This window comes from Rana temporaria, chromosome 11 (genome assembly GCF_905171775.1).
Source record: "Rana temporaria chromosome 11, aRanTem1.1, whole genome shotgun sequence".
Classification (NCBI taxonomy): domain Eukaryota; kingdom Metazoa; phylum Chordata; class Amphibia; order Anura; family Ranidae; genus Rana; species Rana temporaria.
In genome coordinates this window covers 50,763,329-50,791,170 of record NC_053499.1, presented here as the reverse complement: position 1 = coordinate 50,791,170, position 27,842 = coordinate 50,763,329, and the positions used below count along the sequence as shown (strand labels likewise).

Genomic DNA, 27,842 nt, shown 5'->3' with positions numbered 1-27,842 from the left:
TATAACACATTATTGTTTTTATACAGATGATGCATGACAGGTTCACTTTATTTATAGAGTGGCTACAATGCATGCCATTGTTTTTATACAGATGTTGCATGACAGGTTCACTTTATTTCAACTCCTCTCTTTAAAGTATCTTCGCTGAGTGCCACAAGATTATACTACCCAAGCCTTACCACGAAGGTTGCGTCTTTGATGCCTGCCGGATTAGAAACGATTCAGTGCAGTGTTCCAGTTTGGAGATTTATGCTTCCCTGTGCAGTGCCAATGGAATCTGTGTAGACTGGAGAGGAAAAACCGGAGGCCATTGCCGTACGTCCTATTACTGACTCTATATTAAAATATCCATGTTAGGATACTTGATTCTAATAACAGAGAAAAAAGAAATACATTCTATCTATCTGTGGTGTGACCTATTTTTTTTTTCTTTCTTTTTAAAATATAGCATACAACTGTCCTACTGGAAAAGTATATAATCCTTGTGGTCCACTGCATGTTAAGACCTGTGAAAACAAGTAAGCTATTTTAATAAGCATAAATCATCCTTTTTTAGCACACTTCTTTTTGAGGCCAGCCATACAAGGTTCAAATCTGGGATCAAATTGGGTACAGCCAGCCTGCCAGATTCTCTTACGCTTATTGCTAGTGGCTGCTATAGCCGCTAGCGATAATCATTGTCTTCTCCCAATGGGGATGGCTTCCTCTGCCTTCTCACTGCCTTTCCGCCGAGAGAAGACAATGGCCCGGCAGGAGGTATTTCCACATCAACATTGTTCGTGGAATCTAGCAAATTTCTTTCTTACAACCTGTGGTTGCAGGAAAGAAATTTGTTCCGTGTATCTTACAGAAACCCTGCCTGTTCATTGGTTAGCGCTTCTCCTTCTCATATACCACAACTATTTGGAGTACCAAAACTGTACCAAAACAGAATATAAGGACCACTGGGATTAGGAAAGCCATTGGAATATGTTAATCTTGAAACATTAAAGCTAAATCATAGAAGGCTTTGTATAAGGAAGAGTACTCAATCTTATTTTGTGTTGGGACTTGTTCTGCTTACATTTTTCATAATTACTGTAAAACTTTCTCTAGATCCATCCTGCATTAATCTAAATTTAATAAATGTGACTATAGCATTTTAAGCTAATCTCCTTGGTATTGGTATAGGCAAGGGCCACAATATTTAGTCCCAAATTATGATCCACCACAGTTCAAATGCCATTACTGCATTTTTCTTTTTAAAGGCACATTGAAAATGTTGCAACCAGTACAACTGAAGGCTGCTTCTGCTCAGCTGGAACAACCCTTTTCAATTCCTACACTGATACTTGCGTCAAGAGCTGTGGTAACTATGCAAAATGTGTAATCTAATCACTGAAACTACTAATAAGCAACCAAGAGGACTATAAAACGTATAAATATACTGTAATTCTTTTTAAATCTTAGTTTATTTTTAGGTTTCAATAATGTCATGAAAATTTGTTTTCTTATTTCTTTCTTGCAGCTTGTGTTGGTCCTGATGGAATGCCCAAAGCTGTGAGTTGGACTTAAACATTTAATCATTAAAGATACTAATAAATACCAGTATTATGAGTCCTTTCCTAAAAAAATTGGATTTTCACTTTACAAACATTCTAACTAAACATAATCCCTTTTCCTGACAGCTCCATGTCAGCCTACCACTGGGTATGCTTCGCCCATCCCTCCACCTGCAGGACCTAACTAATAAATTTGACTCCCTCCCTCAGGCCAGCGTACCTTTCATTTCCTCCTCACCTCATAGGACCAAGCAGCACCCCTTACCTGGCTGCAATAAACTTGTGGCCATCCAACTGTTGCTCGCCACGTGCAGACACAGACCCTTATAATAGGCTTCTTGCATGGGTGTTATGGCTGGCATTGGGATTGATGCCACGCTAAATGCATGGCTGTTCCCAAAGGTGACACCATGGCTGTGCAGCTATATGGTATGTAATTCTGCCTGATTTTATTGCCTTTTTATTTGTCTCTGTGATGTATGCTGCATCTTAAAGGGGTTGTAAAGACAAAAATATTTTCCTCTTCAATTAAAGTCTGACAGTAACTGATAAAGTAAAAAGTAATGTTTTGCATTATAACTAGTTTGATACCTGTTCAGATCGAGCTGTTTTACTCACCTCCGTCACTCTTGAATCATTATTCTCACTGACTTCCTGGTTTGCGGTGCGCATTCATTCTTGCTACATCACGGCCTAATGGGAACTACAGTTCCCATTAGGCTTAGCCTCCATGCCTGTGAGGGATAAGAGAGCATATTCACGGAGGGCTGTAGTCATAGGGAGGGGGTGAGCACATTCTGCTTTCCACCATGCAAAACAGCTCAGATGCTGGTGGAAAGCAAGAAGAGGAGAGACAGGAAATGGCATTTTCAAACCTGGATTACTGTATTTTGGAGGTCAAAAGGAAAAACGAGGTAAGTGATATTTAAATGCTCTTGCTTACAGCAATCAATTGATCTAATAAAAAACAAACCTTTAGTGTTCCTTTAAGTCATTCAGTGATGTTTCTCTAGATTGAATGGATCCCCATGTGGCAGTTAGGATGCTTTTTGGACTCCACAGCAGCTTAGGGTTGAATAAAGGCACCTGTTTGTGGGCTATTGAAGTGTACCCCACTTTTGTTAAAATGTACAATGATGATATTTACTATTCCCTTGGGTGATCGGTGTACATTGCAGAATATTATTATAATCTGTTACAGAGTCCCACCTTTTTTGTTTATGTCCTGAACAAAACTTTTTTTTTTTTTCAAAATAAAAATAAAGCACAAACATTTCCCAGAGTACAAAAGGGAAGATTGCACATCATAAACAATGATAAAAGTTCCAGATGAACACCCCGTACAACAGCTAGTGAACCTATACAGAAGGTATCAAGGCATTAGAACTGAGAGGGCACTAAGTCCGTCGCCAACAAATGATAAAGTGTAAACCCGGGATAATGGAGATGCAAACTGGGAGGGTAGAAGTGAAGTAAAAAAAAAGGATGTGGGGAATAGGGAGAAGGGAAGAAAGGAAAAGGGAAAGGGATGGATAACTGTAAGAAACACCTTGAACATGTCCATACAGATGCAGTTGATTAAGACATATCATAAACAGTACAAAATACACAAACAAAGACAAGTTGTATTCTACTGTGAGTCAAACCATTCCGCCCAAGACCTCCACTGCTTATCAAACTTAACTCTTCTATCTTCCCTGTTTGCCAGCAAAGTCTCAAAGGTATAATTGGCTTGCGTAGTCTCGAGGATTTCCGAAACATTGGGGACCTTATTGGATTTCCAATTTCTAAATATCAATGACCCAGCGGGACATGGGGTCACCTTAGTATAGTATTGCCATAGGGTATCCTGTATAAATATATGTCGGGACTTTAATTGCGTTCAGAAAATGAGAGGCTTGAATATATTTAAAATGGTCTGTAGGGGGTAAGTTGAATTCTGCTGCAAGTGTTTTAAATGGTTTGAGCGTATTGTTACTATACAAATCATCAATCCATGTGATGCCACTAGCAACCCAATTGGAATAGGAAGTACATGGGATAGCGTGTGACAGGGTCTCAGTGGGAATCAGAACAGCCACAGTGTTGGGGGAGCTAGACGCCAGACTACACGGCTCCCTCCATGCAATTAAAAAGCCTGGAGCGTCAGCGTAAATTCTGAGAGTGGTGACTGCAAGCTGAGCCGAGTGTCAGTCTATGACACTCTTTCATAGCCCAGCGAGTCCAGCCACCCCCCTCACTCTCCTCACATACGAGCATAGAGGAATACAGCTCCTCCTCCTTCCAGTCCCGCCCACACTATCCCGGCATGCTGTATCAGAAGAGAGGGGATGTGTGGGTGAAAAATATGAAAATCAGCAGCATTCCTGGCTGTGTGTGAATGATGCCTGAGATTCTAGCCTGGACAGTGGGTAAGTGTGTGCACTGCAGACTGCAGTACACTGTAATCACTGAACTGCATTATCTCCATCCCTTCTCTCCCCCATCTGTCTCCCTCCCCCTCTCCTGTTCTTTCAAGACATTCACAATTTACTTTCACTTTCAGTTAGGCAGGTAATATACGGTGCAAATTTCTTTCCTGTATCCACAGATTGCAGGAAAGAAACTTGCATGATTCCACCATCAACACAGACAGTGCTGACAGGGGAATATCCCTCCTGCCCAGCAATTGTATTCTCCCGACAAACAGTGATATCACTAGTGGCTATACAGCAACCACTAGTGATAATCATAAGAGAATCTGCTAATTAATGGTTCACATCTAAGCCAGTTCCTGCTGAACCAGCTGAGATTTAAACTGTCTATGGCTGGTCTTAGCTCTTAGGCTAAGGTGACCAGATTTTTTAAATGAAATCCGGGGACATATTTTTTCTTTACTAGTAATGGCAACAATCAGCGACTCTCTGCCCGTCACCGCCCGCCTCACAGCCTCTTAAGTCTTACTCTTTGGGCCCCGGCTACTACTGGATGGGGAGCGGAGGAAGATCCCTCTGCCAGGGAAGGCAAGGAGATAGGCAGGTGGCTGGCCAGGATTTGAGCCAAGGCAGAAGAACATGAGAGCAAAGCTGAATGGGCATGCGCCCGAAACTGAAGAAATATTCCCTCCGCTCCGACCAGCACATAATCATCAGAAAGGAGCACAGATAATGGGAACAATACAACCCCCCTATGCTAGTAGCCACGGCGGAGCTGGGGGGTGTAATTTTTTTTAAATTCTGCACTGACTGTCCTTGAAATTGCCCCTGCCCCCTAATAAATCCAATCTGGGGACAAAACCAGGGACATACTTGGTCTGGGGACAGTGTCCTCAATCAGGGGACTGTCCCCTGAAACTGGGGATGTCTGGTCACCCTATCTTAGGCAGCCCATACATTGATCACTTTTTTTCATTCAACTATTAGGTTGAATGAAAAAAAAAAAAATGATCCAATTCCCCCATCTACACATTATAGGTGGACCAGTGGTGGAACAACCAGAGTTTCTGTCCTGTCCCAGCTATTCACAGCGCTGGTCTCTGTCTCCATGGCAGCAGCGGCAGCACATTGGAACCCAGTGCTGGTTACTTTATGGGGCTGATGTACAGGAGGGCCAGCACAATTTGTTGTTAGAGATGAGCTGGGCATGTTCAAAATTCCACATGCCAGAGCCTGCCAGGAAGCCCACACTGCACAGCGCTAATCACGGGCAGTGAGACATTTCCCGGTCCACAGCTGCACCAATCAGGAAATGTCTCACTGCCTGTGATTAGCACTGTGGAGTGTCAGCTTCCTGGCGGGATCGGGCATTTGGGATTTCAAACACACCCGAGCCCATCTCTATTGGTTGTAGACAGTTGAGCTCCCTGCAGGTTGCTTAGCAGCAGTGGGCCCTTCTCTGACATGCTGATCGTGATGCAATCCAGGTGATGCTCTGTTAAATATCAGTGATTTTATTGATCAAAGACCACACTTTACAGGCATAGAGCCCACATGGCTGCGGAACATATGGTTGATTATATATATGTGGTTGTACTCTTGATGCTAATAAATACTGTGTTTATTAGATCTGACTGGGAGCATCACCTGGATCACATCCCGATCAGCATATCAACAGAGAAGGTTATACAGCATTACTGCTGCTAGGTGACCAGCTGGGGGCTCGGCTCTCTATAACCAATAGTGCCAGCCTTCCCCTGCATGCACCCATACTGTCACCAGCACTAGGCCCTAATAGACTGCTGCCGCTGCCAAGGAGACAGATGCCAGTCCAGCGCTGTAAATAGCAGGGACAGGACAGCTGGGGAACCCCACAGTGGCAGAACACCAAGGCCCGGTGACAAGACAACCTTTGCAACCCTGATAGTTCTCCCACTACTTTGGACCCTTATATTTCCTTGGTGTGCTGGTGACATATATCTCTTGTTTTCTGCCACCCTGGGGGGCCCCAGTATAGTAGGAAGGGAGCTCATTGCAGAACATGTGAAAGGGCCCGTTGTGGGATCATAGTAAAGGGCCCCAGGATAGATAGATATAGATACTGTATATATATAATTGCATTTTATAGTTGGACCCCCTACTTTCGTCCCTGTTCCCCCATGTCCCCCCCCTGAATATGAAAGCTGGAGACGCCATTGCCAGTAGTAGGCTGACATGGAGCTTGTCAGGAATAGAAAATTGCGTTAAGTGATTGATATTACATTTTCCGCTGTTTGCATGCTCACATCTGTAAGCGAATAGATTGCAATGAACATCAAAAAGATAAAAAATTACAGTTGTAAGCTGATAGATTGCAATGATTAACAAAAGGTTTGCAAATGACAGTTGGAAACTGATGCAACATAATGTTTTACCTTTAAAACACTTTTCATACATCAGATTCTTCATGTTGTGAATTCTCCCTTCCCATGCCTCCTTCCTGTGCCTTTTGATACCAGATGTATGCTTATGTGTATTATTTATTTTTTATCCCCTGTTCATAATACCAGTGGATAAACATGATGTATAGTTACCACAGAAATATTAGTTTTATACAAGTACAGGGTAAGTTTAGGTAGATGTAAAAATAGTCCACATTCACTGCGTAAATAGTAACGAGTTTTGTGACACTAGATAATGGAGGCTTTGTTTGTACATTAAAGGAGAAGTACAGCCATATGGATCACAGGAGTGCAGTTCGTTTTGCACTTTTGCAACCCATTTTCAGCAGACAGCGGGCGTGAATCAACTGTCTGCTGATGTCACAGAGTCAGTCCAGGCTCAGACGTCATCACGAGCATAGAGTCAGGATCTGCCCACATGCCTGAGGGCATGAGCCCGCTGCTCCCGTCCCCTCCACAGCCCAGCACTCCAGTGAGCGAGGAGGGGTTGGAGCAGAGAGCTGCTGACACCCAGCAGAGAGCTGCACACTGAGCTCTGAGAACCAAGCGATGAGCTGTGTTTTATCGCTCGTCTCTCAGTGTTAGAGGCACCGGTGGACAGATGCCGCTCTGGACCGATGATGCATCCACCTAGGTAAGTATAAATCTAAAAAATTAAAACCCAATACTTCTCTTTTAAATTCTAGTCTTTTTAACAACATCATGTAACTGAATTATCCTTTTCATATTCTCAGCCTGCAGAGACCTGGATCAGTGGCTGCAAGAAGTGTGTCTGTGAAGCAAATTCCCTCACCGTTCAGTGTGAGCCACTGTCTTGCCCCAAACTAACACCCATCACCTGTGAAAAGGAAGGCTTCATCCCTGTGACTCGGCCAAACCCAGAAGAACCATGTTGTATGCAGGATGAATGCCGTAAGTTAACATCTTATCTGTATATTTTATATAATATAATCACTAATTATTCTATCTACTGCTGTAGGAATACTAACATTTGATCTGTCTGCTCATAGAATGTAATGATACCTACTGTCTACACAAGGAAATGAAGTGTGAAAATGGATTTGAAGCTATTCCTGTACTTCTAGAGGGTGACTGCTGTCCAAAATATAAGTGTAGTAAGTACCTAATTAAGATTCCTCCACTTAGATGTACTCCATGCTTAGTACAGTTGTTTCTATAGGGAATTTTTAAACAATTAACTTTGTGTTGACCTACTGTACAATGGATTTCCGTCAAGAGCTGTTTTCATTATTTCAGATAGAAGTTCTTAGAGCACATCACTTTGTAGAAGAGAAGAGAATTTTCTATCTGCTTGCAATTGTACTTAGACCATCACAATCAGATACACAATGGGCCGGATTCAGAAAGCCTGGCGTTACTTTGAGCGGGCCTAGCGTATCTCAGATACACTACGCCGCCGTAACCTAGTGAGGCAGGTTCTGTATTCAGAAAGAACCTGCGCCCTAAGTTACAGCGGCGTAGCGTATGTGGTCCGGCGTAAGCCCGCGTAATACAAATTATCCAGGCAGTGGGCGTGTTGTATGTCAATCAAGGCTGACCCCACGTAAATTACGTTTTTGACTTATGGCCCATGCGCCGTCCGTGAACGTATCCCAGTGCGCATGCTCCAAATTACGCCGCAAATAGTCAATGCTTTCGACGTGAACCTAACTTACCCTATTCGCGAATGACTTACGCAAACGACGTAATTGACAGAAAATTCGACGCTGGCCCGACATCCATACTTAACATTGCGTACGCCTCATATAGCAAGGGTAACTTTACGCCGGAAAAAGCCTTGCGTAAACGACGTAAAAAAATGCGCCGGCTGCACGTACGTTTCTGAATCGGCGTATCTACCTAATTTACATATTCTACGCGTAAATCTACGGAAGCGCCACCTAGCGGCCAGCATAAATATGCAACTAAGATACGCCGGCCGTATCTTAGTAAAATTCTGGCGTATCTTGCTTTCTGAATACAGAAAGAAGATACGCCGGCGCTTCCTAGAACTTACGCGGCGTATCAATAGATACGCCGACGTAAATTCTATCTGAATCCGGGCCAATGTGTTTAATAAAGCTGTACATTTTTTTAGTAGTCACATTGAAAAAATAATTTTTACTTATCTTACTTATCCTAATTTCAGTGCATAGTTAGTAATTATTCAACATTCACACTAGCTTTGTAAAAAATGAATTTGATAGCATCATCACAATAAGAATATCCTAACATATTCTCATATATCTCCACAGATGTGTCAGCCTGTGTTTATCATGATGAAACTTATCAGGTAAGAAACCTCTGGACAGCAAAACATGGCATTTCCCGAGAAAAAAAAGCCCAAAGTATGTTATAATGATATGACTTCTAATATATGACGAAATAAAGTATATAATAGAGGAAAAATATATTTTTTAGGTTTTGGAAAGCATCAGTATAGATATTTATTACCAGAACAGGTGTGGCGGGGGAAAGATCTCTACGCCCGTTATGTTTCAGTGACAACTGTGGTCACCAGAACAGAGAGATAAAGTGAATCCCCCTGGTGAGGAGACAGATAAAAACATGGCAGAGGTTCTAACTCTTTCCCACTCCATCCAAAACCTTTTGCTGTAAATACACCTTATTTATGTATTGTAGCAATGTGCAAGACAATCCCATATCTGGTTTAACCAGTTCAGTTCTCATACCTATTGTTGACTTATGAACTGGATCAACAATGGACTGGATCACAACTAACTTTAAATGGGTTGTAAAGGTACAATATTTTTTTCCTAAATAGCTTCCTTTACCTTAGTACAGTCCTCCTTCACTTACCTCATCCTTTGATTTTGCTTTTAGATGTCCTTATTTCTTCTGAGAACTCCTCACTTCTTGTTCTTCTGTCTGTAACTACACACATTAATGCGAGGCTTTCTCCCTGGTGTGGAGTGTCGTGCTCGCCCCCTCACTTGGATTACAGGAGAGTCAGGACGCTCTCTACGTTGCAGATAGAGAAAGGAGCTGTGTGTTAGTGGGTGTCCTGACTCTCCTGTAGTCCAAGGGAGGGGGCGAGCACGACACTCCACACCAGGGAGAAAGCCTTGTATTACTGTGTGTAGTGACAGACAGAAGAACAGGAAGTGAGGATTTCTCAGAAGAAATAAGGACATTTAAAAGCAAAATCGAAGGATGAGGTAAGTGAAGGAGGACTGCACTAAGGTAAAGGAAGCTATTTAGGAAAACAAATTGTACCTTTACAACCCGTTTAATGTAATTGTTGTTATATTTGAGAGTGATTTACTTCATAGAACAAGTAACTAGAGGTCAAAGATAAAGCTTTAGCTTGAAAGCTTTTTTACTGCTTGTTACAATACTGTCTTAAAAATATCTTCTATTTAACCTATAGACAAACATATGTAATGCCTTCAGTGCGAAACGCGTCAGAGGTCAGGTTTCATTTTATTTTGCTGTGATTTGTAGTGCTGTCCTTCTTTTAATAAAAGGCTACAATTTGTTCAGTGTGCGGCTGTCCAGAGACAATCTTAGTTCCTGCTTTGCTAAGTGCATTGCCTGCACCTGAGTTGTCTGCAACGGAGGATATTCATCTGGGTTCCCACCTGGAGCGGCTATTCCCTTTTCCCCTTTCTAATGCCTTGTACACACGACCGGTTTTCACGACGAGAAAACTGCCATTTTTTATATTGGTCGTGAAAACCGGTCGTGTGTATGCTCCCTAGCAGTTTTCTAGATAAAAAAAACTGCCCACAAAAAAATTGAAACCAGCTCTCTTTGTTTCCCGTCAGTCTTTTTCTCGTCGCGAAAAACGTGTGTATGCTTTTCCAAGGGGAAAAAAACATGCATGCTCAAAATTAAGTATGCAGCCCAAAAGCAGCCCAAAGGGTGGTGCTATTTGAAAGGAACTTCCCCTTTATAGTCCCGTCGTACGTGTTGTACGTCACCTCGCTTTGCATGTTTTTTTGCATGAGAGCTTGTATCCAAGTCAGGCTAGAGAGGAATTACGTTGGGAAAAACATTGTTTTTTTTCCTGCCGAGAAAAATATGGCATAACACTACACAACAATACATTTGTCCAAGTTTTACTGTTAGTTTTAGTTTGAAACAACTAGTGTTACTGTATCTATTAAGCCTCGTACACACGACCGAGGAACTCGATGGGCGAAACACATAGTTTTCCTCGTCGAGTTCCTTGTTAGGCTGTCGAGGAACTTGACAAGGCAAGTTTCTCCATTCCCGTTGAGGAAATAGAGAACTTGCTCTCTTTTTGGCTCGTCGAGTTTCTCGACAGTTTCCTCGATGAAAATGTACACACGACTGGTTTCCTTGGCAAAAAAATATCTCCCAGCAAGTTTCTTGCTGGTTTTTGCCGAGAAACTCGGTCGTCTGTACGAGGCCTTAAAGTGCACATTTTATTCTACAGGGTGGGCCATTTATATGGATACACCTTAATAAGATGGGAATGGTTGGTGATATTAACTTCCTGTTTGTGGCACATTAGTATATGTGAGGGGGGAAACTTTTCAAGATGGGTGGTGACCATGGCGGCCATTTTGAAGTCGGCCATTTTGAATCCAACTTTTGTTTTTTCAATAGGAATAGGGTCATGTGACACATCAAACTTATTGGAAATTTCACAAGAAAAACAATGGTGTGCTTGGTTTTAACGTAACTTTATTCTTTCATTAGTTATTTACAAGTTTCTGACCACTTATAAAATGTGTTCAATGCACTCTCCAGTGACATGCGGCGAGTGCTACGCTGTGGGCTCTTGCTGAATGAAGCTAGGACAGCCACTGATGTTTCTTCATTAGACCCCTTTTACACTGGATACGCCTATATCGGAGCCTTAAAATCACGGTAAAATTGCGGTAAAATAGCAGTGTTTTACCGCGATTTTACCGCTCCGCTATGGGCGTATCCAGTATGGGGAGGCAGAATTTGATGGGCACAGTAGCAGCAATTGATGGGCACACTGGCAGAAATTGATGGGACAGTAGTGGCAATTGATGGGCACAGTGGTGGCAATTGATGGTCACAGTGGTGGCAATTGATGGGCACAGTGGCGGCAATTGATGGGCACAGTGGCTTCATTTGATGGGCACTGTGGCTGCTTTTGATGGGCACAGTGGCTGCGTTTGATGAGCACAGTGGCTGAGTTTGATGGCACAGTGGCTACGTTTGATGGCCCAGTGGCGGCAATTGATGGGCACAGTAGCTGTGTTTGATGGGCACAGTGGCTGCGATTGATGGCACAGTGGCTGTGTTTTATTGGCACGGTGTCTGCATTTGATGGCACAGTGGCAGCAGTTGATGGGCACAGTAGCTGCATTTGATGGGCACAGTGGCTGCATTTGATGTTTTTTTTTTTCAGTTTGTTTGCGCCCCCAAAAAAATGTTGAGCAACAGCCACCACTAGGGATGAAATGTGGTAAACAACTGAAACGAGACTCCGTAACTTCAGGGCCAAATTAACCAACAGCTAATAACTCTACAACTCTGCAAATTATATTTTACATTTTGTATGCTTGTATCTGAGGCTCCTACATTATATTCATATACATTTTGTTTTTTCTTTGAAACATTTTAGCCTGGTGAAACATGGAGTCCATCCAATGATCCATGTATCAAATATAAGTGCGAAATGACTGAGGACCAGTACATTCCTATGGAAGTCCCAACAACTTGTCCAAGTGAGAAGTGTCCACTGGTAAGTTGTATGCTTATATGAAAGGTAGAGTCTAACCTACATTAAAAAAATAAACATTGAGATGTATACAAGATTAATAGCCCTCTTATTGGACATTTTTCATCCTAACAAGTCTGTACTGCAGTAATGAGTGATGTTTTTATTTGGAAGCTGGTAATCATGGAACACACCTGCCAGTGATGCTGAAAAACCTTCCATGCTGCTTCTCTCATACAGAAAACCTGATGTAAAAAACATTCCACTACTAAGAAGTTTCTCACAGCCATCACTCGCCAGGCTGTAACTTGCACTGGAATATTGAATGTAATTGGCAATGCAGGAATCATAAAAAAGTGGAAGTTAGAGCTCATCTATACAGGATTTTGATTAATTTGCTTTTTTTCCCTCATCCCATTCAGGTCAATATGAATGCAACAGCCACCCAAAGACACTCAGCAGCGTGTTGCTTTAATTTGCTGCCTAAGTTAAACTTTCAGCTTTTTAACTAGTGAATAAACAAAACAGGGAGTAGTAACATGCTTTAAACAAAGTCAGGAAAATTATGTTTGACCAGAATGTCTATGTAAAATATGTAAATTATTAAGTATTTTCACAGGCATCAGTCCACACTGGAAATTTGAAAGTACTTATTAAAGTAATATTAAAGGCTTTTTTCTAAATAACACACATGTCATACTCACCTCCTGTGTGTAGTGGTCTTGTACAGAGCAGCCCGCATCCACCTCTTCTCAGCTCCCTCGCCACGCTCTTGGCCCTATACTCCTGCTGAGTGCCCCCAGAGAAAGCAGCTTGCAATGGGGGCACCCATCACTGGATTGAGATGGGGCTCAGGCAGGGGAGGGCTGGCAGCCTTAAGCATGGGGGCCAAGTCGAGTCGGGTGGCCCATTGTGCCACCAAATCATCTCACCATCAATGCCCTCTGGGTTTTATAACAGATATTGAGGTTATGAAGCAAGACAAATATGACACAGCAATGACAGCATGACCCTGATCTGGGTAAATAGCAGATGACGCCTTACCCATGTGATTGGCTGTGTCCAATAACAGCCAATCACATGTAAATGACAGCCTGTGAGGAGAGCCGATTAGGGGCATCTCCTCACAGGGGACACTGTACAAATAATTAGAGCACTGATTACAGTGCAGCCCCAACAGTGCCCAGCAAATGACACCAATCTGTTCTGCTTTTTAGTGCCACCCATTAATGCCCATCATTGCTACCCATCAGTGCTCAACAGTACCGCCTATCTGTGCCCCCCATCAGTGAAAAATTACTTACAGTGCCCTGAAAAAGTGTTTATACCCCTTGAAATTTCCCACATTTTGTCATGTTACAACCAGAAAAGTAAATGTATTTTATTGGGATTTTATGAATACTTTTTCAAGGCACTGTATTTACAAAAAAAAAACTTAATTTTATTTTTTATTTTTTCATGTTTTAGCAAAAAATAAAAAAACCCAATTGTTATTAAATACCACCAAAACAAAAACTCCATTTGTGTGAAAAAAAGAACAATGTAATATGGTACAGTGTTGCTTGACTGCGCAATTGTCATTCAGAGCCCAGGTTCACACTGACATCGGGAATGAAATCGTGTGAGTTCAGCTGAACAATTGAACGATTTCATACTCGCATTTCAATCCAGACTTTGGGGTGCGAATTCAGAGACATCTGTGCGGGTTTCTGTACAAGTGTCTTTTGAAATCGCACCCCGAAGTTGCCAAAAGTAGTACAGAAACTACTTTTGGGAATCGGTACAACACCACAAATGGAATCGATGCAACGTTGCATCGATTCGGATGGTGCCATCGCTGCCAATTCTCACCGTTTTGGCATCGGATTTGACATGTCAAATTGCATGCCAAATCGCTCCAAAGTGAACCTGGGCTCAGTGTAAGAGAACCGAAAGGACTGGGCAGGAAGGGAGTGAAAGTGCCTGGCAGGCAAGAGGTTAAATGATAAGGCTCAAGGGAGAGAGGAGTAGGAAAAGAGGAGGGAGGGGAGAGCCTGTTTACAGCTCACCCACTTGCACAGTCCTAGCAGGAGGCTCACTGTCACTGGCTCACTCAGCGTCTTCATGTTTTGAATATGACACTGTGGCTGCCGACTTCAAAGTTTCCCGCCCGCATATCTTCTTCACAGAGGACACAGGAGGCATCGAGTGTGGGCAGGCATAGGGAGAGAGGGGCGGGAGGAGACAGAGCTGATCGTTCTCCCATTAGTGGAGACTGAGGAGGGGGAGGGCTGTACTCTGCAAGACGGAATGCACACACTCACTGAGCCCTGTGACAGGTGCAGCTAACATCCTTGTCACAGGACACAGCGCAGCTGCAGCATGGGCTGGAAGGATCAGTGTGACCTTTCACTGCAATTCGGCCGCTAATTCACGATCCAGACAGTGCAGTCTCTCGCTCAGGCTCACCGACTCTTTTCTGCAGCCAGCCCACGAGTCACAGAGATGTACGGCGCTCGTGCCCTGACCCTCCCCTGACGTGCCACATGACCTAACCTTCCTACAACTCCCACAATGGAGCGCGGCAGCAGCCAGCCCGCCAATCAGTGTTCAGCCCTCAGTGGTGGCTGGTGCTCCTAATTTTTGGGGGGCGCAAAAAAAAAGAAAACCCATCAATTTCCGCCACTGTGTCCATCAAAACGCAGTCACTGTGCCCATCAAAAACAGCCACTGTGCTATCAATTTCAGCCACTATGCCATCAAATGCAGCCACTGCGCCCATCAATAGCAGCCACTGTACCCATAAATTGTTGCTAATGTGCCCATCAATTTCTGCCAGTGTGCTCGTCAATTGCCATTACTGTGCCCATCAATTGCTGCCAGTGTGCCCATCAATTGTTGACACTGTGCCCATCAATTGCTGACACTGTGCCCATAAACTGCTGCCAGTGTGCCCATCAATTGCTGCCAGTGTGCTTATTAATTGCCATTGTTGTGCCCATCAATTGCTTCCAGTATGCCCATCATGCTGACACTGTGCCCATTAATTTCTGCTACTGTGGCCATCAATTGCTGCAAGTGTGCCCATGAATTGCTGCTACTGTGCCCATAAATTGCTGCCAGTGTGCTCATCAATTGCTGCTACAGAGCCCATCAAATGCTGCCAGTGTGTATCCCCCGCCCACCCAAAACTTACCTTGTGTCGGTGGGGCAGCGAGGTCCTTAATGTTCCTCGATGTCTTCTCCCGTCGTCTCTTCATATCCTCTGCAATAGGCGTCCTATCACAGCGCCTGTCATTTCAGCCAATCAGGTGACAGGTAACAGACCAGCATGGTGCCTGCTGTTCACCTTTTTGGATGCTTATTAAAGCCTATGGCTCTAATCAGGTGCTTCCAAAAAATACCTTGCCGCTGCGGCGACCATAGATAGATTCATGCAATGCATGAATCTATCTATGGTGATAGACAGGTCACAGGAGAGAGGGGGTGGCGCCCGTGTGCCCTTTATGGACACACCGCCACACAGCCCTACTGATCCTCTATAGATCTGTGTGTGCTTTCTGATTTAAATCAACATTTACTGTACAGCATTAGGGGCTTACTTATTAATTGTATTTGTTGCCTATTTAAAGTTAATTCATAAAAAAAAAAAATTAATTAAATAACTATAAGCAGTTATAGAATTCAGACACTCAAATATGCTATACCATGCCTAGATGAGTTTTCCCTACTGCTGCTATGGGTAAATGACAGGACAATCTAAAAAGGTTAAGCTTAGACAGCTCCACTACCTTCCACCTACCACAAATTCCTATTGGCCCATCAGCATAATTGACTGCTTCAATAGCCAATAGGTATGCGTGGGAGATGGCAGGGGATGGACAAGCTTCTATACTACCTGGAAGTGCCAAAACTGATCACAATATTCCAGAAGAAGAATTGCAATTGATGTAATACCAAGGTTTTTTTTGGCTTGTAATTAGCAAAGCCATACTCTGGAAATAATGAAGTTTTAAATATATGTGCACTGATTTAAATACTGATTATTGTCTCTTTTCTTTCAGGGAACCAAGTATGAGAAGACTGATGGGGAATGCTGTGGCAAATGTATACAAGTGGCTTGTGTAATGAAAATGAAAGATAACACTACAAAGATTTTGCAGGTATGTCTTAATGAATCAATGCAGATTAGTCATATCATAATAGGCATTGCATCCCCTGATACCTAAGCAGGGATGACAATTCTGGTGCTATATGTCTTATCTAATTATAATCTAGTATTCTAAATCTAGTATTTTTTGTATCTGAGGTTTCTACATTTATTTTGTTTAAAAAAAAAAAAACAGCCTGGTGAAACATGGACCCCACCTGATCAACCATGTGTAAAATATGAGTGTGAAATTTTCGACGGGCAGTTCAACCCAACAGAAATCAGAAGAGCTTGTCTAATTGAAGACTGTCCACTGGTAGGTTTATATATCTATTAAAACAAATTCTAGTCTAAATTATACATTTCACTTGAATTCCTATAAGGGGTACAACCCTTCCACTGAGTAATTTAATTGTCCATCTCTGCTATACTAAAATAGTTCATACAGCTTTCATGAGTCTTGAATTTGGTGATCCTGGAGGGCACCTGGTGGTAAAACCAAACACTTTTCATGCCAACCTTTCCACATATAAATCCTTCTAGGAAATGGATGCATTGAATAATAAGCCTTTTCCCAGCCGCCAGTCTGAATTCTAAGCTAAATTGGAAGTTTGAGCTGCTTTTCTTCGCCATACTAGTTACGCCATACTATGAGTTAGCATCACATGTCAGCCACCTTTTTCCTGTTGTTCACTTCATTTTAACTATATATCACTTTGGTTGTTTTTTGGATTTCATTTGTACAATAAAGACATCGTTTTAAGGAGTGCGGCAGCCCAGGATCTTCTTCTCTCCAGTTACGCCATACTAGTTAGTGCAAATTCAAATGCATCTCAAAGCATCTTTCAACTTCTGCTTATTACCCACGTTTGAAATGTAATATTTATCTCATTAGCTTAGTAATGATCTGTTTATAAGTGTGCAACAATGGAAGGGCATTAGGGGCAATTAAAACAGGTAAAGCAATATCAAGCTGTGAATAATATATATATATATATATATATATATATATATATATATATATATATATATATATATATATATATTTTGGGGGTCATTTGTTAGGAAGAAACTGCTGGCATCAAAAGGTAAAGAATTGTGGTCGACATTTCAGAAAAACAGCTAGTCCAGCATTATGTGGCTTTTTCTTGCCATCAGTGTATTGCTCATACTAATTAATTTTTCTTTTTCTCAGGGCGCCAAGTATGAAAATGTTGAAGGGGAATGCTGTGGTAAATGTGTACAGGTGTCCTGTGTTATGAAACTGAAGGACAACTCTACAAAGATTTTGCAGGTACAGCCTAATGAATTAATGCCGATGAGTATCAATATAATAAGCATTGCATCCCTTGCATCTATGTAAGAATTACTTTTCTGGAGCTTTTGTGTATTCTTGACCTCAAGGTTTGTGCAGACACATGCAGATTTACAAAACATATACAACATTTTTTTATTTATTTAACATCAGCAGCATTCACAAAAAGCCTAAACTGGTCAGTGGAGGCCTGCAGTGGGATGAAATGTGGGTAGAAACTAAAGTTGAACACTTTGGCCCGGATTCACAAAGCACTTACGCCGACGTATCTCGAGATACGCCGCATAAGTGTAACTATGCGCCGTCGTATCTGTGCGCCGTGCCCACAATCTGAGATACGCCTAAAAATAGGCTTCCTACGACCGACGTAACTTGCCTACGCCGTCGTCTCGTGGGCGCATATTTACGCTGGGCGCATTTGCCGCTCCCATTGATTTTCTATGCACATATGCAAATGAGGAAGATACGCCGATTCACGAACGTACTTGCGCCCGGCGCATAATATACGCGGTTTGCGTAAGACGTACGTCGAGGCGTAAAGTTATTCCCCATATATGAGGCACAACTCATGCTAAGGTATGGACCAGGGAACACTGCCGTCGTATTTTACGTTGTTTACATAGTACGTGAATAGGGCTGGGCGTAGGTTATGTTCATGTCGTAGACAGTGATCCAACGTATCTTAGGGAGTAGTTCCGACGTGATTCTGAGCATTTGCACTGGGATGCGTCCACGGGACGGCGCATGCGCCGTTCATTTTAAGTACTTCTATGGCGCTTGGCCCATCATTTGCATGGGGTCACGCCTCATTAGCATGGCTCACGCCCACTTCCACGTACGCTGGCTTACGCCGAGGAAACCCAGCATAGATTTGAGAGCGAGTGGGAGCACTGGCTTCCTAAATACTGTGCTTGCCTCTGTGCGCTGCGTCGGCGTAGCGTATATTCGATACGCTACGCCGGCATAAATATGCGCCAATGTATGTGAATCCGGGCCTTTATATTCAGGACCAAATAGGCCAAGCTGATAGCACTACAAAGCTAAAAATTTGATTTTGCATAATTTTTTGGTCTGAGATAATGTTCCTTTCTTAAACAAAATGTAGCCCGGTGAAACATGGAGCCCACCTGATCAACCATGTGTCAAATATGAGTGTGAAACTATTGACGGCCAGTTCAATCCAACAGAAATCAGAAGTGCTTGTTTTGAAGACTGTCCATTGGTATGTTGTTTTTCCTACCAAAAGCAATTTCTTGTTTAATGTATAGCCTTAAAATTGAAATTCTTTCAGGTATTACAACCCTTCCACTGAGTAATTAAATTTGTTATCCAGACACTGCTGTACTACACTAGTCCACGCCACTTTCTTTTGCCTGTAATCCATTTATTTTGGAGAGGACCTTCTGGTGTTGGAGCATCCTCCATGCTGCCTTTCTACACAGAAATTCTGATGTAAAATGAATTTCACTAAAAAGCCACTAAAGCTGCATTGGAAGTTTGAGCTAAATTAACTCTACATACAAGTTGGTGTGAATGCAAACACACTAAAAGCAGCCTGAAATTCCTCTATTCTGTTTAAGTAATATGCTTAGTGGTAACAATCAGATAGCAGGTTTGTTACAATAGATGGGTATTAGGGGCAAAGAAAACAGAGAAAGCAATAACACGCTATGAATACAAAAATTCAATTTTCAATGTTTTTTAACCACTTCAGCCCAGGACCATTTGGCTGCTGACTGGGCTGCTTTTTGCAATTCGTCACTGCGTCACTTTAACTGACAATTGCGCGGTCTTGCGACGTGGCTCCCAAAAAAAATTAACGTACTGTTTTCCCACAAATAGAGCTTTCTTTTGGTGATATTTGATCACCTCTGCGGTTAATATTTTTTGCGCTATAAACAAAAATAGAGCGACAATTTAGAAAAAAAGCAATATTTTGTAATTTTTGATATAATAAATATCCCATTTTTTTTTTAAAAAAAGCAAATTTTTTCTCAGTTTAGGCCGATACATATTCTTCTACATATTTTTGGTAAAAAAATTGCAATAAGCGTATATTGATTGGTTTGCGCAAAAGTTATAGCATCTACAAAATAGGGGTAGTTTTATGGCATTTTTATTATTATTATTTTTTTTACTTGTTATGGTGACGATTTGGAATTTTTATCATGACTGCGACATTATGGCGGACACATCGGACACTTTTGATGCTATTTTGGGGCCATTCACATTTATACAGCGAGCAGTGGCATAAACATGCACTGATTACTGTGTAAATGTGACAGGCAGTAAAGGGGTTAACCAGTAAGGAGCGCTGAAAGGGTTAAGTGTGTACTAGGGAGTGATTCTAACTGTTAAGGGAGTGGCTTACTGTGGCATGTCACTGATCGCTGCTCTCGATGAGAGGGAGCAGACAATCAGTGCTGTGTCACTAGGCAGAATAGGAAGATGTTTTGTTTAAAAGACATCCCCCCGTTCTGCCGTTCTGTGACCCGATCGCCGGTCATGGAGACCACAGCGGCTGCGCGCACCTGCTAGGGGGCAGGTTCAAAGCAACATACAGTATATACACACTGTACCGTGCTTTGCCTGCCCGTGCCATTCTGCCAACGTAAATCTACGTGAGGCGGTCAGCAAGCGGTTAAAGCATAATTAAAGGAAACATTTTTGTTTAGTTTTGCACAGAGGGAGGTGGATTAGAACACCTGCCAGTTTTTATTTCTGTCTGTTCCCCCGTTAATGCTATTCACCCTCTCTAATTGTCCTGTTTACCATTATCATTGAAAGTGAAAGTAAAAGAAAATCCCACATTTTGGGTTGTTCTGAAAAAAGTAATATAGGGGAAATCTTTCAATGGGGACACTAGTTCTGGTGGCCTGGTGGTCCCCAAGAAACTCCATTAATTTGCAGGGATTTCCTCTCACTTCCTATTTAGCTATGGGACAGGAAGGAACAGGAAGTGAAAATAAATCTCCCCAATGGGACAAAGATGGCAAAAATAAACCTTACAGGTGTTATACCCCTCCCTTATTCTATCCAAAATGAAAAAAAAAAAGTTTGCTTTTAAGTCTCCTTTAAGGTCTATGTATGAGCCTGACACCTGAATCTGCTCCTTGTAATATATATTTTGACCAGAATATCCATTGTCCTAGAATACATATCATAAATAAAGGACTCAAACATGTGAAACTGTGTACCCACAATTTAAAATCTTTAATTAAATCTCTGTCAATATATCTGATGTTAGAAGACTGAACTGTTACTTTTGCAGGGCTACAAATATGAGACAACACCAGAAAAGTGCTGTGGAAATTGTGTGAAGGTTGCATGTGCTATGACACTGGCAGACAACTCTACACAAATCTTGAAGGTAAATCTGTTGCAATATATATATATATTAGACAATTGTAACTTAAAGCGGGAGTTCACCCATAAAAAAATTATAGATGCTCATTTTGTCTAGGGGAATCGGCTAGTTGTTTTAAAATCCGAGCAGTACTTATCGTTGTAGAGAGCGATCTTCTCCGCCGCTTTCATGTATGGGTCTTTGGGAGTGGGCGTTCCTTCTTGATTGACAGTCTTCCGACAGGCTTCCGACGGTCGCATCCATCGCGTCACGAGTAGCCGAAAGAAGCCGAACGTCGGTGCGGCTCTATACGGCGCCTGCGCGCACCGACTTTTGGCTACTTTCGGAAAATCGTGACGCGATGGATGCGACCGCCGGAAGTACAGCTTCGATTTTAAAACAACTAGCCGATTCCCCTAGACCAAATGAGCATCAATCTAAGGGTAAAAAGTGGTAATTCCGGGTGAACCTCCACTTTAAGGACAATTCTTCATTTTATCTTTGAATATATTTTAGTATTTACTTGTATTTTTTTAGCCTGGAGAGGTGTACGTGTCACCAGAAGACAAATGTGTCTCATATGAATGTACCAGCTCCCTTGAAATGAAAGAAGTAACCAAAACATGCCCAGCTTTCAATCCTGAAGACTGTTTAGAGGTTAGTATTTGTGTAATGTGTACTATTTTTAACAATTTACCATAATAATGTGACTAAAAAAGTATATAAAAAAAAGTTACCAGTAAAACTAATATTTCTGAAGGAATACACTAACATTACTTTAGTCTAAACCAGTTGTCTCCAAACTACAGCCCTTTGCTTGCCTTTATCTTGCCCTTGGAGCACTATTCCTCCCACTGATATGAGACACTATTTTGTCAACTGACAACAATGGGACACTATTTCTCCCATTGATACCAACAATGGGGCACCATTTCTCCCTTTGACACTAACACCAGGGCACTATTTCTACAAAATTATACCAACAATGGAGCACTGTTCCTTCACCTAATACCAAATGTGATGTTTACTCTCACTGATGCCAGGAAAATGTCCACTCCTCCTTGCCACAGTCCAAACCTCTTAGGCTGCGTACACACGATAGGATCGCCAGAGGAGAACGGTCTGAAGGATAAAAAAAAAAACAGGCCCTTTACTTAGAAAGCTTGGAGACTCTTGGTGTAAAAAAATATACCTTAATTTATTACAGAATTTCAGTCATAAAAATGGTCTCTAATTTTACAAAATGTCAGCACTGTTTAGAACTAATCTGTAGCCACTAGCCAGTAAAATTGTATTTATATTCCTGATGTCATATTTTAAAGAATAAACATGTTGCCCCGTGTTACTAAATTAAATGTGTCTTAGTTAAATGTATCCCAATACAAAGGTTCGTAATATTATCAAAAATAAATGTGATATCTATACCAACATCATAAATTCAAATACAATTGAGAAATAAGACACCACTATTCCAAAGTGACACAAAAAAACCCCAATACATTTGTCAATAAATATAGAGCCTGATGGAAGTCCACAACCTTTATGCAAATGTCCAAATAAAATAAGTAGTTATGTGTAGGAGGGTTCCGCCACCATTGCAATTTCTGGCTGCAGTTCAGATTTAAACTGTGAGCTTCATAATTCTCACTAATTAAGACAAAAATACATCCGTTCCCACTATGTAATCAGGTATTTTCAATGAATGGATTTTGTGGGGGGGACCTGTCTTTGGGTCTGAACACAGTTCTTTGTGACACAATGCCTATAATTGAACACTTTAAAATAGCACTTTAACCACTTGCTTACTGGGCACATAAACCCCCTTCCTGCCCAGGCGAAATATCAGCTTTCAGCACTGTCACATTTTGAATGACAATTGCGTGGCCGCAAACAAAATTTACGTCCTTTTTTTCCCACAAATAGAGCTTTATTTTGGTGGTATTTGATTACCTATGCGGTTTTTATTTTTTGCGATATAAACAAAAATAAATCGACAATTGTTAATTTTTTTTTTTTTTTTTTACTTTTTGCTATAATAAATATCCAATTAAAAAAATATATATATTTTTTTTCTCAGTTTAGGCCGATACGTATTCTTCTACATATTTTTGGTAAAAAAAAAAAAAAAAACGCAATAAGCGTATAGTGATTGGTTTGTGCAAAAGTTATAGCGCCTACAAAATAGGGGATAGAATTATGACATTTTTTTTTTATTATAATTTTTTACGTCGTTTTTTTTTTTACTAGTAATGGCGGCGATCTGCGATTTTTGTCATGACTGTGATAGTACGGCGGACACATCGGACACTTTTGACACATTTTTGGGACCATTCACATTTATACAGCGAACAGTGCTATAAATATGCACTGATTACTATATAAATGTGACTGGCAGGGAAAGGGGTTAACACTAAGGGCGAGGAAGGGGTTAATGTGTGCCCTGCATAGTGTTTCTAACTGTGGGGGGAGGGGAGTGACTGGGGGAGGTGACCGATGGTTATCCCTATATACAAGGGACACACCATCGGTCTCCTCTCCCTGACAGGACATGGATCTCTGTGTTTACACACAGAGATCCATGTCCCTGTCTCTGTGACTGCCGATCGCGGGTGCCTGGCGGACATCGTGGCCGCCAGGCACGCGCATCGGCACCTGAGTGATGCAGCGGGCGTGCGCCGGTGGCGGCGCTTGCGCTCCCCCCAGTGGCTGGAGGCCGTGTATAGACGGCCTCCCGGCAATTCAGATCCACATTGCGGCCGTAAAAAGTCGTCAGGCCGGCAGGAAGTGGTTAAGCAGTGTATTGCTGAATAATAAAAAAAAAAAACATTATGCACCCTTGTCTAACATATAGTTTTATGCCACTTCCAATGGAAATCTTCAAATGCATTTCTATGGGTATTGGTAATGGCTCATTTACACCTCCAATGAACATAAACTTGTATGGATTATTTTAGAGACTTTATGTGGTGTGAACCTTGCCATTGTCCACACACAAACATACTAAAGAGTAGATCTTTCAGGCTGTTTTTTTTTCTCAATGCAAACTACACTTGTCTGATATCCCTAGATTGTTTGATTGGGGCTGTGCAAGAAAGTCAACACTTTCTATGTGACACAATAGCAATTTGTCCTCTATGTTTTTGTCCTGCAGGGTACAATCAGGAGCACAGAAGATGGTTGCTGCAAGACTTGTGAAAGTAAGTATATATATATATTGTAAGGGGTTAGCTCGGTAACGGGGTGTGTGACCCCTTGGATGGGTTCACTACACACTGAATTTATACAGACAGGCAGTCGAAGACGGTTGAAAACAAAGATTTTGGTTTATTCTTCTATCTTGCTGCAAACAAGTGCAAGCCTCCAAACAGCATAAACAAAATCGAACATAAAATAAACCCTGGCCACTTGGGGCGTCTATCTTCACCACACAGGAACCTATCTATGGAGTCTGGCACAGCCTAGTGCTGGGCAGACACTGCTGGTCATACAGCAGAAAAACAATAGTCTTTTGATTTTTATTACACAGAAAAATCAATCCTCCTCACCTCCTCAGAAGACTTTCAGTACACTGCTTCTCCTTACTCACAAAGCCTCAGGATGCAGCAAATCAGTGGTAATCCCCTGGATTACTTATAGAGGCCTTAATTGCCTCATTCTGAACAGCTGAAGTCTTCCAACGCCCTCAAACCTTTCCTGGCTACATTTGCAGCCGACGCCTAATAACAATTGGTGTATTGTCTAAACAAGGCAGAAATGTATGTCCCGTCTGTGACAACACCCACAGATTTACCTGACTTCCTGTCACAATATATATATATAGTTACATAGTTAGTTTGGTTAAAAAAAAGTCCAACTAATTCAACCAATAAAAGGGGGACATAAATATACAAGCCTATATATACAAACCCTTTCCCATAGTTGATCCAGAGGAAGGCAAAAAACAGCAAAGCATGATCCAATTTGCTCCAGTGGGGAAAAACATTCCTTACTGATCCCCCCAGAGGAAATCAGATATTCCCTTGATCAACTTCACCTATAAATGTTAGTACCTAGTTATATTATGTACATTTAGGAAAGACCTTTTTTTTTAAAACAATCTACTGAGCTGGCCCGAACCAGCTCTTGAGGGAGTCTATTCCACAGTTTCACAGCTCTTACTTACTTCAAATCAAATCTCTTTTCCTCTAGACAGAAAAAGTGCCCCCTTGTCCTCTGTGATGACCTTAAAGTGAATAACACAACACCATATACATAACATATATATGTTGATCATATCCCCCCTTAATGTCTTCTTAAAAGAGAATAAATTCACTTCCTCTAATCTTTCCTCATAGCTGAGCTCCTCCATGCCTCTTATCAGTTTGGTTGCTGTTCTCTGCACTTTCTCCATTTCCCCAATATCCTTTTTGTGAACTGGTGCTCAAAATGGAACTGCATATTCCAGATGAGGTCTTACTAATGATTTGTACAGGGAAAAAATAATATCTCTCTCTCTCTGCAGTCCATACCTCTCGTAATACAAGAAAGGGTTTTGCATATTTTGGAAGCTGCCACTTGGCATTGCATGCCATTATTAAGCCTATGATCTACCAGAACACCCAGATCATTCTATACTATTGATTCCCCCAGTTGTACTCCACCTAGTATGTATGATGCATATGCTTTCATTTTTCTTTCTTCTTTCTTTAATGAATACTTGTTGAGACACGGGTAGAAGCTACTAAATGTGAACAGTCAGAAGATGACATTTTCAAGGAACCAATCAGAAAATGGAAAGATCCCTGCACTCAACATATGTATACTATGTACATAGATTGTTAACCAGAGATGCAGGCTTACATTTGATTATCTGTTGAGTAATAGTACACCAGAATGTATAATCTGAAATTGAGAATTTGGTCAAATGCTGTTTAGGAATGGAAATTGTTTTGATATAAGCCATATGCTGTAAGCTAGGATTCACCTCGCATCAAAAGATGACACTCTATTTAAAAAAAAGGTGACATTCAAATCACTGATATTAATTGATTGTCAGCATTTGAAATGTTATTTATCCTGAGAAACATTTCATGACTGCTGCAAAAATTTTGTTATAAGTAACATTCTTGGTTATTTTCTTTCCAGGCGCCCTAAAAGGATGTCAAGTTCATAAACAATCTCGTCAAATCAAGTCTGGAACTTGTGAATCTGATCAAGTTGTGGAGCTCTCATACTGTGACGGAGGCTGTATGACATCATCCATGTAAGATATTGTTTTGATACTAATTTGCAATTAGTAATGTATATTATCTTTATTGAAACTTGATCTAATGCTACCCCTTAAAATCTTTACTCTAGAAAGGTAAACTAGACCAATTAGCTGTGCTGCTACTGTTTTATATATAGTAATCATGCTTCCATTCAGAGTAAAACCGAACTTATCTGCCTAGTAAAGTTAATAACTTACTGCTCTAGGGTGACAACACTGTACCGCTATAGGTACAGTACAGTAAGTTTGTTTTCACAGGAAGAGTTTGACTTGCAGGATCACCAGGTGAAAAAAAACATGCAAAATAAAACTACAGTAATGTAATTACAACTTCTAAGGACTGAAAGATGACAAATATTATATTTTTTCTTCTGGGATTAGATATAATATACATGATAAAATCAAACAGTGGAGACAATGCAGGCTCTGTTGCCTTCCTTTAGTCATTGACTTCATACATTCATCTTCGCTGTCATGTTTAATTACTTTATATACAGAATTAACTGTTAAACATCACAAAGGAAGACAGAATAGTACTTCATAAAATGGTACATAGTACACAGACTTTTTGGTTATACTTGCACTGCTGTTGCCAAAAAAAGACGAGAAAACTGCATTGAGTTAATGTTACACACCTATTGGCTTTATCCTTAGGCTTACTAGTAGTTTATTTTTCTACCCATGATGGAAACATCAGTTTTTGCACTCACAGTCTCACAATTTGATCTTTTCAGGTACTCGGCTGACTCTAACAAAATGGAACACAAGTGCAGCTGTTGTCAAGAAGTAAAAACAAGCAAGAGGGAAGTGAATCTGAAATGTCTGGATGGAACAAGTATTGTCTACACCTACATCTACGCTGAAGAGTGTGGTTGTACCACCACAGAATGTGATAAAGACATACCACAGCAAGAACAGCAACAAGTCAATCAGGAACAACAGCAGTAAAACATCAACTGAACACATCTGAGTACAGATACACGTATACCGATGAAAGAGAACTTTTGAAATATAAACTATAACCAAATATTAACCTACATCTACATACTCTGGGGATTACCCTCTACCACTGGGCCTCCTCACTGCCAACAACTCTTCAATGAAACAACATTACAATAAATGCATATAAAAAACATTAAAAACAGGAGAGTTAACACAGAAACAACTGAACAGCAAAGGTTCAGAATTAACCAATAATGATCCAGAAGAGACATCAATAAAATCTCAGCAGAGATATGATGACTAGCATACATAGTAGATCAAAACCAAGCTTGACATGTTTCGCGGAGGCCGCTTCTTCGGGAGCTATAAATATTTCATTATTGGTTAATTCTGACCCTTTGCTGTTCAATACAGTTGTTTCTGTGTTAACTCTCCGGTTTTTAATGTTTTTTATATGCATTTATTGTAATGTTGGTCCAATAACACCTATGGGAGAATTGCATCAATAAACATATTCATATTTTTATAATTGGTGCCTACAAAGTCCATTCTTGTCGTGGCACTGCACTACCACAGACACCCACAGCTCCATCCTTTGTGTGGTGTACTTTCTCTTTTTTTAATCATAAAACTCTTCAATGAAGTCTCCAACAGCCCTTCCATTTTAGATAAATTTAGAACCATATTGGAGATAACCATGGTGGAGGTTTAGATATGGCATTGGACTTCTAATTATTGCTGGGATTTTTCTTTAAGCAAGCTTTGCTTTAATATAAATTG

The 27,842-nt window shown here is 41.2% G+C and overlaps 1 protein-coding gene across 11 annotated transcripts in view; it reads left to right on the top strand.

Annotated features, from left to right (window-relative positions):
* Positions 1 to 27,842, top strand: part of LOC120916761 (mucin-5AC-like) — a 295,447-nt gene that overhangs the window by 80,658 nt on the left and 186,947 nt on the right. The window contains exons 48-51 of one of the 11 annotated variants that reach the window (XM_040327694.1): positions 137 to 315; positions 449 to 518; positions 1,248 to 1,348; positions 1,508 to 1,539. The exons of 8 other annotated variants lie outside the window; for them this stretch is intronic. In XM_040327694.1, the coding sequence (XP_040183628.1) occupies positions 137 to 315; positions 449 to 518; positions 1,248 to 1,348; positions 1,508 to 1,539 (382 nt within the window). The remainder of the gene's footprint in view (positions 1 to 136; positions 316 to 448; positions 519 to 1,247; positions 1,349 to 1,507; positions 1,540 to 27,842) is intronic. 2 more of the 11 variants (XM_040327695.1, XM_040327693.1) reach the window with 2 other exon arrangements.